The sequence below is a fragment of the Cnephaeus nilssonii genome (genome assembly GCF_951640355.1).
Source record: "Cnephaeus nilssonii genome assembly, chromosome: 19".
NCBI lineage: Eukaryota > Metazoa > Chordata > Mammalia > Chiroptera > Vespertilionidae > Cnephaeus > Cnephaeus nilssonii.
The window spans coordinates 12,975,390-12,988,291 of record NC_137090.1 but is presented as its reverse complement, the minus strand read 5'-3'; the positions used below and the strand labels follow the sequence as shown (position 1 = coordinate 12,988,291).

General features: G+C 43.1%; 1 protein-coding gene across 1 annotated transcript; it reads right to left on the bottom strand.

The window, feature by feature from the left end:
- Window positions 1–9,515: 9,515 nt before the first annotated feature.
- ZNF830 (zinc finger protein 830) lies at window positions 9,516–12,885 on the bottom strand. The gene has a single exon (XM_079799087.1). It carries the CDS (start codon window positions 12,838–12,840, stop codon window positions 11,731–11,733), a length of 1,110 nt encoding a protein of 369 aa, XP_079655213.1. The 5' UTR covers window positions 12,841–12,885; the 3' UTR covers window positions 9,516–11,730.
- Window positions 12,886–12,902: the final 17 nt, after the last annotated feature.

Sequence of the window (12,902 nt, the reverse complement as noted above, 5' to 3'; positions counted from 1 at the left end):
CAGAGGTTCCGGGACCTGGTGGCCCCCGGGGGCGCAGCCCGGCCTGGACTTCTGAGGACTCCCTGATTTGCTGATAATGTTAGAGTTTGTCTAGTCTTTAAAGATACTGGTTGCGAAACTGTATTGTAATGAGCTTGAGGAAGGCAACGAGTTTGTCATTCAGCCTACTTTTCTGTATACCCTCTGTCTTCTTTCCACACAGTGCCTAGCGCATAGTAAGTATTCTACAAATATTATTGAATTGAAAAGAGGCAATCGGTAGACAAAGCAGATATAAAATGCAAAGAGGTGATGGGGAGAGTAATCCCGATTGTGTATTGTTTAAAATGTATTATATGATCTCTTTTAAACCTCAGGTCAGCTTTTTGAGAGATTAGGATGGCTATTTTTACAGAAGAATAGCAGGCTCAGAGGAGGTTAAGTAAAACTTGCTCAGGTTCCAGAAACGGCAAACTATTGGGCATTGTTAGAGAGGTAAGCCAAGATGAGATCCTGGAGGGAGTTATGTGCCATGTGAAAAGAACTTGGCCTTTATTATATGTAGGGGATGGAGAGCCCTGTTAGGGCCTTATGAAGTAGTAACTACTGTTGAAGCTGGGTGTGGGGAGAGACTGAGTAAGGGAACTAATTAGAAAGTTCTTGGTGCTGGCTTTGGCTGCACATATACTAAAATTGGAATAATACATAAGCGTGGCTCCTGTCCAAGGTTGACAAGCAAACCGGGGGTGGGGGGCGGAGGTTCTTGTGACAGATGAAGGTGGCCTGAACAAGCTCAGTTGGGGTGGAGAGAAAGGAGCATTTTTTGATAAACATTTAGATTTTAAATTACCTTCTAGACAAAGTGCTCATTAACCTAAAGATGAAAGAGGATGACTTGAGTGAGCAGGTAGATAAATGGTGCCATCAACTGAAATGAGATGAGAAGGGAGGAGGAGGCATTCAAGGTGAGAGGATGAGTTTTGTTTTGGAGATATTAAGTTTGGTTGGTTGAGGCCAACCACGATCTCATTGTTTGAAGTGAGGTAGTCTCTATTGTGTCCCAGAAAGAACAAGGGATTAGAAGGTCACTGGAGGTTTAAGTCCTAATTCTGGCAGTTGAGTGATCCTGTACATACTCTTATTACTGCATTTAAGTGTTGTTTTGAAGATCCCCATAACTATCTTTCTCCCTAGCTCTGTGCTGTCAAATGCTATCATCACTAGCACATGTGGCTCTGGAGCTCCTGAAATGTGGCTAGTCTGAATTGAGATGTGCTGTAAGTGTCAAGTACACACCGATTTCAAAGATGTGTTACCAAACAAAAAAAGACTGCAGAATATCTAATAACATATTTATGTTGACTATATGTTGAAGTGATTATTTCGGATATATTGGGTTAAGTAAAAATCTATTATTAGAATTAATTTCAATTTTATTTTTACCTTTTTTCCCAATGCAGTGACAATTGAGTAAAAACTGGAAAGAATGAAGGAGAGAGCCACGTGGAGCTCTAGGGTAGAGGGGGCAGCAAGTAAAGGCCAGGATGTGTCTCATGTTGGGAGCTAGCAAGGAGGTGGGTGTGGCTGGAGCAGCAGGAGTCAAGGTTGAGAAGAGTTGGAGAGCAGGTCAGCAGGGTATCCCAAGATAGATTCTGTAGGGTCTTATAAACTACTGTAAAGATGTTGGCTTTTATTGCAGGTGAAATAGGAAGCTAGTGGATTTTACTGAAGAGAGAAGTAGCATGATATGACTTAGATTTTTTAAAAAAAATGTTTTTATTGATTTTAGAGAGGGAGAAATATCAATGTGAGACAAACATCGATCAGCCGCCTCCTGCACTCACCCCGACTGGGGACGAACCCGAAACCTGGGCATGTGCCCTGACTGGGAATCTTACAGTAACCCTTTGGTGCACAGGATGATGCTCAATCCACTGAGCCACACTGGCCAGGACTGACTTAGGTTTTAACAGAATCGCTATCACTCTGGCTGCTGTGTAGAGAAATTGGGCATGAGTTAAGTGGCTACTGTAGGGGAGAAATAAGGGACATTTGGGTGCTAACAAAGTAGTAAGAAACGTGAGGCTCATGGACCCCTAGGGGATCTGTGGATAGGCTTTGGGGTATCCTTAAACCTCTTGAAAGTTTATATATCTGTGTGTGAGTGCATTTTTGAAGGGAGAGTTTTATTAGATGAAAACTCATGAGGCAAATCAAGAACAACCTTGATGGCAAATAAGCAGGATGCCGCCTGTCAATTCCTACTCAAAATCCCAAGGTGGTTAAGTCCTTCCCTCAGACCTAGATCCCAAATCCTCCAGGGCACTGATCCTGTTTGTGAGCCTCTCAGAGTTTCGGCCCCCTCTTTTAGGAATATAGCATGACATGACTGCCAGTTTAGATTCATCAGAATTGTTAAAAAAAAAAAACCACTGGAAAATGGGTAGATTCTGTTCATTTTTTATGCTATTCTGGAAGCTCGGCAGCCATAGGCAGGAATAGGGAAAAGGCTTCAGACCTTTGGAGAGACGATTGGAGACACTCGTGAGGCTAGTTTGCTCTCAGTGAATCCCCTTTTTAATAAGCTCTGGTCTATGAATCATGTAAATCTCAACACCGAGAACTGATTTTATGGTTTGGTTTGCTTAATAGACACACAATTAAAATACGTTGTAAAAAACGGTGGTGGTGTTTGCCAGGATAAACATTTAAAAGGGAACAGCTGTAGAAAGATGTATAATTCAAATCAGCCCATGGCTTTTTAAAAAAAATATGTTTTTATTAATTTTTAGAGAGAGAGGAAGGGAGAGGGAGAGATAGAAACATCAATGATGAGAGAGAATCATTGATCGGCTGCCTCCTGCACGCCCCCTCCTGGGGATCGAGCCCACAACCCAGGCACATGCCCCAACCAGGTATCAAACCAATGACCTACCGGTGCATAGGTCAACACTCAACCACTGAGCCACACTGGCCGGGCAGCCCATAGCTTTTTAAATAAAGGCTACCAAGGCTGGTTCTTAACCAGAGCGGTTTCTTGGTCTCTCCTGTGACTGTCTTTGTGCCGCAGCTGCCAGTGGAGGTAGGACAGAGCAAAGAGGAGTCAAGTCCAGCATGCCTGTGGGAATAGCTGCTATTGCACAGGGACAGGGGTTTCCAGTGCAGGGTTGAGGTCACAGAAATGGAGTGAAAGAGGCAAAGTTGCTACCATCTCCCCTGAATTTCTAGGTTGGGTTTTCTGGTGTGAAGGCCTGGTGGTTACATTTTTTAGGAAGCAGGTTAATAACTTTCAAAGGGCAGATGTATTTTACACATCATTTCCCTATTTGGGAAGCAAACTTCAGTTCTGCCTCTTCCACTGGACCCTGGGCTGGTTGCTAGGTATCACTGGTGACAGTTGGTTTTCTAGCTCTGATGTGGTGGCAGAGGTTGGAGATCAGGTTGCACACTCCTTCCTCTCGTTTCCTCACACCGTTTCCTTTATACCAGGAGAGCCCCTACCCTTCTGCTCTCCTACTCGGGGAGCTTCCACCCAAGCCCTCCTACTGAAGCCTTCCAGCTGTGCAGCCCAGTGTGCCCTCCCTCTCCTGCCTCCTGTTCCAGTCTTGGTCTTGGTGATTGTAAAGGAAGAAACTCATTTCCATTTCCATTACCTACAACACTCTCTGAATACTACTTAACTTCTGACACCAGGCATGGGTTCCCTACACCAGGCAATTCTGTGACACAAGCTGAGTGTCCTCCTGTTTAATTCAATTCTGACACTGTCTGCCTGGAGTTAGTGTCAGACTCCACAGGTTAAGGGCTCAGTTACACAAGAGTAACCCATTCCCACCACTTCAGATGATCATCAAGTCCAGGATGTTGCTTGTGCTCCTGACGGACCAGCTATAGGCCAGAGCTTCCCCCAACCCCCTTCATGGGTTTGATTCATTTGCTAGAGAAGCTCACAGAACTCAGGAAAACCGTTTACTTGCTAGATTACTGGTTTGTTTAAAAAAAGCTATAATGCCTGGTGGGTGTGACTCAGTGGTTGAGCGTTGACCTATGAACCAGGAGGTCAAGGTTTGATTCCAGGTCAGGGCCCGTGCCAGAGGTTGTGGGCTCCATCCCCAGTAGGGGGCGAGCAGAAGGCAGTCGATCAATGATTCTCTCTCATCATTGATGTTTCTATCTCTCTCCCTCTCCCTTCCTCTCTGAAATCAATAAAAATATATTTAAAAAAATAAAAGCACTTACATGCATTTAACTCATTTAATCCTCTCAGTAGTCCCAGAAGGTAGAAACTATTCCTCTCCCTGTTTTGTACTTGAGGAAATGAAGGGTGAAGTAACTTACCCAAAGGCATGTAGTTAAAAAGTGGTGGAGCACAGGGCACGGTGTAACTGTTGTTTCCCAGTTGGAATGTCTGGGAAATGAAGTCATTATTCTTGCTCCCATCGGAGACTACTGGGAGTAAAATTTATTGCTAGTGAAACAGGGGAAGGCAGGGCAGAGAGTTCCAACTCAGCTAAAGTCTCTGAACAGCACCCTTAAACTTGGCATCAACTTAATTTTTAAAAAAAATATATTTTATTGATTTTTTTTACAGAGAGGAAGGGAGAGGGATAAAGAGCCAGAAACATCGATGAGAGAGAAACATCGATCAGCCGCCTCCTGCACACTCCCCACTGGGTATGTGGCCGCAACCAAGGTATGCCCTTGACCGGAATCGAACCTGGGACCCTTGAGTCCGAAGGCTGACGCTCTATCCACTGAGCCAAACTGGTTAGGGCTTAATTTTAATTCTTGCTATTTTGGGGGATCTGCTCTCATTTTCCACATTTTATTATTAAATAGTAGAGAGACTATTGGACTGGGAATCAAGTTACATCTTTGTCCTACTTTGGCAATGAATTTGCTGAGTGACCTTCGAAAAGATGTCTAAAATGGAGGCTGTTAGCTCTGATCAAGTAATTGGATCGATACCCTCTTCCCCTGGGAACTGACCTTTTGACTACATCACAACCAGCATTCCTTTTCACTTACCATAGACCACATTCCACTTGACCTAAGACCATTATCCCCCCTGCACCCCCCCCCCCCCCCCGGATCTGGACCAGCCCAGAGAATTCTCTGCCCAGAAAAAGCCCACCCAGAGTCCTTTAAAATCTCTGACTTGCCCTAGCTTGTTTGGCTCAGTGGATAGAGCGTCGGCCTGCGGACTGAAAGGTCCCAGGTTCGATTCTGGTCAAGGGCATGTACCTTGGTTGTGGGCACATCCCCAGTAGGAGGTAGCTGATCGATGTTTCTCTCTCATTGATGTTTCTGGCTCTCTATCCCTCTCCCTTCCTCTCTGTAAAAAAGTCAATAAAATATATTTTAAAAAATAAATAAATAAAAAAAATAAAATCTCTGACTCCCCGCCCCAGGTGCTGGCACCATTTTTGGGCTCAGCCCATCTGCTCTCCAGATGACCTAATAAATTTATAATTCTTTACCACTTTTGGGCTTATGTGTTCCTCCTTCTGCAATGTAAGAGGTGATGATTATTTTACTTACTCTGGAGGTGTTGAGATTTGAAAATAAAAGTCATGTTAAATAATGATGAGGGTAATAGTAGGGACTTTGGAATTGTTGCCTTGAGCAAGTTCCTTCACTTCTGAGCATGTTTCCTCATCTGTAAAATGAAGATATTATATACAAGTTGGTTGTGAGGACCAGAGAGGGTGTATGGCAAGCCCTAGCATACTGCCAGACACATGTAGGAATCCAGTAAGTGGTAACTATTATTAATAATCTGACAACCTTGGTTGATATTCTCTTATAATCACTCTTGGCAGAGTTAACAAAACATGCGTGCGCGCATGCACACACACACAACGAAAACAATAGCCACTATCATCTACTACCCAATCAGTGTGGTCCTCTGAACTCCCCTAAAGGTGACCGCTGGCTCCCCAGTGCGCTTGTAGCCTGCCAAATGCTGTTAGTAAAGTGGACGTGCAGCCAGATGGAACCCCTTTCCTCCTACAGACTGGCAGTGCTTTCATTGAAGGATGGCTGAGTGCAGCGACTGGCTCTGAAGTAGCTTTGACTGCCAAGTGACAGGCAAAATGAGCCAAACAAAATGGTGATGGCAGGGAAGGGGACTGAGGACTGAGAGCAGCTGGGAGGCAATGTGTACTTGCTGACTCTGATCTCACTCTGCCATTGATTCTCTTTATTCCTCCTCTTCTCCACTTAAGAGGCCTCTAGGCAATCAGAACTGCCCTCTAGCTCCCGCTGACATATGGACATCCCTCTTTGCTTGTTTGGTGCCATGAGGAATTCTTACTAGCTGCTAGATGCAGAGGTGGCCCATGACACCCCAGGGCTTGTTGTGTATGCTCTCTGCTGCTTTCCTCAGAATAGGTCAGGGCTTCCTGTGCCAGGAAAAGCTTTCTAAGTCCTTTAGGCTGTTCAATGGACTTTTATTCTGGTTCCGACTTCCAAGAGTCAGGTTGGTCTTTTTACCACTTTTCCAAGCAACTTTCTGCTCTGTGGGTATTATTCATTCCACAGATATTTATTGAGCTCTATTTTTTATGTGCCTGGCATTATTTTAAGTTGTGAACAAGACATGTGAGCTACCTGCCCTGTGGAGTTTACATTCTGGTGGGGGAGGAATGTAATTTATGTACAGATGAATAAGCTAATTTAAGATAGTGTTAATGAATTCATAGGATAATGTGAGGTCTGAAGATGGCGTTTATGTCATCTGAGAAAGGGCCGTTAGGGCTGAGAAGTGAACGTTGAGAAGACTGCCATGCTATTTGAAATCAGGTTCCAAGCAGAGGGAACCACAGGCCCAGGTCCTGAAATGGCATGTCTGAGGAGAAGAAAGTTAGCTAGTGAGAATCAAGGGGAAGAGTGTAGCAGATGAAGTTAGAAGATAGGTACAAAGTGGGGACCCATGGACCACACTCAGCCCATCTCGTGTTTGAGATTTCACTAAAAACAAAAGCAATCTTGACTTGCAATTGTTCTTGAAAAATAAGAAAACAAACACAGAACACACCAAAAAACCAACTTGATCATCCAGGCCACTATTCCTGAATGATAATTAGTTTCAACATAGATCAGTTATGCTCGCCTTTCCCCTCCTACCCTCCTTTAATGGGAGTGTGGTCATTAGTTCATAAGTAGTAGACATTTGAATTAGTGATTGCTGAGCACCAAGTAGGCTTAAGGACCAGGATTCCCGCCCCCTAGGTGTGATGGAAAAATATAATGGTTTGACAGACTGACTTACCTCAATTTTAAAAAGATCACTCTACTTTGTTGGTAACAGACTGTGGCTAGAGAGGGGGAAATAGACAACAATTGATGCAACAGATGTTGGTGGGATGGCTAGGACCAGTGGAGACAGAAAGGAGTGGACAGGTTCCGGACATATTTAGAGGCATAGCAGCCAGGACTTAACTAATGCAGTAGATTTGGGGACTAAGAAAAGGGAATGAAGGATGACGCCCAGGAATAAGGTCAAGGCTTGGGCTATAAATTGTGAGTCGTCAATATATAGGTGATATTTAAACCCATGGGTATGGATGGAGATCATTGAGGGAGGAAAGGTAGATCGAAAATAGGATGTAGTTTGGGATTTTTCTTTCTCCCTATTCAAATGTAAAGTTTCTAAATTCCTGGTATCGTACAGGCTACTAGATCTTAGTATTAAAAAGAAATCTAAAGTCATCTTTCCAGCCACCACTCCTACCCATCTATTTACTCAAATCCCCCCATACAACACCCAGCCAAGTATCTAGCCCATTGGTGCATCATAAACAGGAAGCATACTACATCCATTAAGGCTTTCCAGTGTTGTTGTTTTCTGATATCTAACTTTTAGGTGAGTCTGTCTCTGGCCTTCTCCTCTCCAAAAAGGAATACTATTGAGAGTGAAAGGTGACACTATTCATAATTACACTAAGAAAGCTGTCACTTTCCTGGGCAAACCTTGCAAGCAAAAGTAACAGCACTTAGGCCATCTCTGTCTTTAGACAGGCAACTTTAAAAATTTTTAAAAGGTGAGATGCCACTTGACTCATGGCATGATTAAGGATTTAAGAGTTAAATATCAACAAAACCATCTGCTCTAATTCCTGGCCAGCATGGCTCAGTGGTTGAGTCTTGACCTATGAACCAGGAGGTAGCACTTCCATTCTGGGTTGGGGGGCATGCAGGAGGCGGCTAATCACTGATTCTCATCATTGAAGTTTCTCTCTATCCCCCTCTCTTCCTTCCCTTCCTCTCTGAAAGCAATAAAAATACATTTAATTTTTTAAACCTCTTTCTGGTTCTGACTCTCAAGAGTCAGGTTGGTCTTTTTACCACTTTTTTTTTTTTTTTACCATTCTTTCACATGTCATTTGATTCTCACCACACCCTGTGAGGTATCATCATTTTACAGTGAAGCAAACTAAGGTTCAGAGAGGTGACTTTCCCAAGATCACTAGCCATTAAAAGCTAGAATGGGAACCTGAACTTGTGTCTTATTTTCTCTTGCCAATTTTCTTGTTCTTCCTGTTACTCCATACTAATCTAGGAATTGTTACTATTAAAGGTTTTAGGTCTAAATTATATTCTTTTTCATGCAATTTTAATTCCACAGCCTCTTATTTTGTTCCCTGGCATGTAACAAGTAGTCATTACTTCCATCATTAAATGAAAGCATTTTGTAGATTGCAAGGCACTGGGCAAATGTACATTTGAAGGCTAGTTAGGAAATCAGCATTTTTCTTCTTCAAGTAGGGGAACTGTATTAAACGGGTAAGTGGGTGAGAGGATTACCTTTTAGCATTTATAATAATTCTAATGTATTGTTGGCTAAATTATGGGGTTCTCTAAAAAGAGAACAAGGGACTGGAAGAAATCTTGGGATTAATTCTCACAATTTGGGAACATTGGTGGTATTCAGTCTAATGCCAAAACCTATTTGACACAGTTCAAAGAGGTATAAAGGAGCTCTCCAATGTGTGTAGCTGTTTATATGGCTCTCAGATCTAACAAGGATTCACTTGATTTTGGTCAGGGCCCCATCACTCATGCACCGGGAGCAGATTTTGAGAGCTTTTTTGGACTTCCTAAAAACTCAATGGGGTTTATGTGTGTGGTAACATACCTGGCAGTGCTTAAGCTCTTCTTTAACTGTGTTATAATTGAGAACTCAACAACCTCAAGAATACTCAATTGTTGCCCTAGCTGGTTTGGCTCAGTGGATAGAACGTCAGCCTGCTGACTGAAGGTTCCTGGGTTCGATTCCAGTCAAGGGCACATGCCCGTAATTGTGAACTCGATCCCTAGTAGGGGGCGTGCAGGAGGCAGCTGATCAATGATTCTTATCATTGATGTTTCTCTCCCTCTCTGGGGAAAAAAAAACACAAAAAACAACTATATATATATATATATGTGTGTGTATATATATATATATATATATATATAGCGATTGTTTAAAAAAAACCAACTCAGTTAACTTAGAGAAAGTTCCAACTCTTTACAGCATGGCAGTTGAGGGCCTCCACAATGGTTCATAATCTACCTTTTCAATAACTCCCATTGTCAGGAATGAACACTACTGTAAATTGTTCTGCCCACTATCTCTGAGCATATTTAATTTTCCCACCTATATACCTGTTTTTTTTTGTTAACCCTCACCCGAGGATATCTTTCTATTGATTTTTAGAGTGGGAGGGGGAAGAGAAAGAGAAACGTTGATGTGAGAGACACACATTGATTGGTTGCCTCCTGCATGTGCTCCGACTGGGGTCAGGGATCAAACCTGCAACCCAGGTACATGCCTTTGACTGGGAATTGAACTGAAACCCTCCTGTGCATGGGCCAATGCTCTAACCACTAAGCCACTAGCCAGTGCTCCATCTGTATACCTTTCTCTTTAAATCTCCACTGTCCTTTATGGTAGCCATTAGTTACATAGGGCTAGTGTGTACTTGAAATGTGGCCAGTCCAAACTGAGATGTGATAGACACATCCAAATTTCATAAATGTAGAACCCCCAAGTTGTAAAATATTTCACTAGCATTTAAATATTGATTACATGTTGAAACATTAGTATTATGGATATACTTGGGTTAAATTTATTTAAAATAATTTTGCATTTCTTTTTTTTCATGCAATTACTAGAAAAGTTAAAAAAATATATGTGGCTTGCATTATATTTTTAAATGGACAGTGCTCTAGATCATTAGCCTCGCCTCTTAAGCCAACATAGAACTGGACCAACCATTCAAGCCCATCTTTGTACCTTCTCATCTTTTGAAATAATAAACAATGAATGATAGAAAACTCTGAGTAAGTGGTTTCTTTCATACAGTTGAGGCAGGCATGCCCATGCTATGTTATCAAACTGAAGTTGCTATCACCAATCAGCTGACAGCTCAAGAAAGCAGACTTTCTACCAAAAACAATAAGATAATGAAATTCTCAATAAGTGTTAGATAACTTCTTTTAGGCATATACACTAAAAAACTCCCCCTAACCTTTCAATTCTATCTTGATCTCTCATTCCCCTCCCCCCCCCATTTCTAGTCACTGAAATGTTAGCTCTCCCTGTGAAATTCTTTCAAATCTATTCCTTTTCTCTCAATCCATACTTAATCAAAGTCTACTATACTTTAAAAATCTAGTTTTGAAGTAGTTTACCAGCTTTCTTTCCCCCATCTATGCTCATTCCATTCTACACAGAATATATATTCCCTATTATATACGATATTATAGTGTATATAATGCAACTAGAGTCATCTTCCATAAGTTTTTAGCAGATATAATTTTTTGCTCAAACACTTCCACTTTTCCCACATTGCCTACAGGAAGAATTCTTCCATCAAGTATTCAAAGCTTTTTCAAACCTTATCTCTGTTCCTCTCCTCCATAATACCTGGGCTTTAGGGAAACTAGACTGAGTTTATGTAAAGCACTTAGAATCCTGCCTCACCTATATTGTAAGAACTATATAAACCTTGGTTATTATTATTACTACTCATTTTTGATGGGGTTCAATTCCAGTCAAGGGCACATGCCTGGGTTGCAGGCTGGATCATCAGTGGGGGGTGTGCAGGAGTCAGTCAATCAATGATTTTCATCATTGATGTTTCTCTCTCCCTTCCTCTCTGAAATAAAAGCTTCTTAGGTGATCTTGATGTGCACCTACATCCAAGAATCATTGGTTTACTCGAGAGAAACTTTGGGTTAAGGAGGCTGGTCATGTTTGGCATATATTTTTTCACCATGTTCTCCTACAGCATGTGTTTGAAACAGAATACAGAGAATTGATTAGCTGTGAATGACTTATGAATCTATGTGTAGTGTTCTTAAAAACAACGAAAGCTCTCCCACCCTCTTTAGTTTGAACTAGGGGGGTCCCAATACATTTGGTGTTCATCAAAAAGCTTGTCTGTTGGTCCTACTTCTATTAATTTGTAAATTTCAAAAACAGAATTAAGTAAATATATTTAACTATGTACAATATTTACAGCTTACAGATTTTCCAACCCCAAATTATACATTTAAATCCGTAAACATGTGAAAAAGTTGGCATTTTAACATGTAACACTGAAAAACTGTCAAAACTTTACCTCAAAAATATTTTACACCAATTTTCCAAAGTGCTATTTTCACAGGCTCATATTGTACTGCAACAACCTCCAGGATGGAGTAACCGGTATATGGAGAGACAGCACTTTTTATAGGTATTAGAAATATTGGGTCCTTGAAATCCTATAGCAAAGCCCCTTTCACCCTCCAATCCTGAGACAACAAATCCTGCAGTTCTCCCTCATCGTCGCTGCCAACATTCTCCTCTTCCTTTTTCTGCAGCTCTTTTATGGTCAGGACCTCTTTAAGCTTATGTTTTATTTCATCCTGGCGATTCCGCAGTTTTTCCACCCGACGGTAACACTCTATCTGCTCATCGATCTCCCCAATCTGCCGGTCCAACCGTCCCTCCTCATCCTCTTCAGCAACTATGGCTTCGGAAATGGTGTTGACCTGCCTCATGGCTTTTTGAAATTCGTCCCACTCTTTGTCCATCTGATCCTTTGGGGCATCAACCTTTCGCACCCTCGCATCTATCTCAGGGTCGTCAAAAAAACCTTCCGGTAATGCTTCCGCAGTGTTCTCTCTCCTTTCCACTATTTTCTCGTGTATTTCTGCTTTCTCAATGGACCCTGAATGAGGAATTAAAGGGGCCTTGGGAGGATTTGTAGTCGAGAAGTCTCTTGGCAGCCCACTACCTGTTGCCTCCAGCGAGGAGGAAAGCGAGTGTTCCTTGGCCTGTGTGTCGGGCGGCTGCGTGCTGGCGTCCCCCTCTGGTCTTTCTCCTCCCTTCTCCTCCTCTTCCTCCTCCTCTTCATAATCAGGGAGTAAACCGAGTGCCGAAGCCTTACCGGGCGTCGCTCTAGTGGACTCCTTTCCTGCTTTGTCCACGTTGGTGCGCAAAGCGGACGTGGAGGGCTGTACCTGAGGCACCGGGGAGGCCTTCGGCCTTTTGGCATCGTGGCTGTCCGAGTCCGGCGCCTTCCTCTTGGCAGACGGAGGCGCTGCGCTGGCGGACGGCCCCTGGGTGGCCTCCTTGGCGCCTTTCAGCTCGGCCACTCTCTCCCGGTGCTGCTTTCCCAGGACGTGAGTCTGCCACAGGAGCTCGCTCTTCACCGGGGTGTTACACAGGACACAGCTCAGCTGCCCCAGACGGTTGTACTTCGCAAAGGGAGACTCTATGCGTTTCCTGTTGCTGCTCTGACGCTGTTTCTCCTTCATCAACCGCCGCAGTTCATCCTGACTCACCACTCGCTTTCCGGCCGAAGGCCGAGCCGAAGCGGAGGACGCCATCTTTGCGACCTGACCCAAGGCGAGTCTGGCTTCCGCCTCGGCGACGCGCGATGACGTCACTT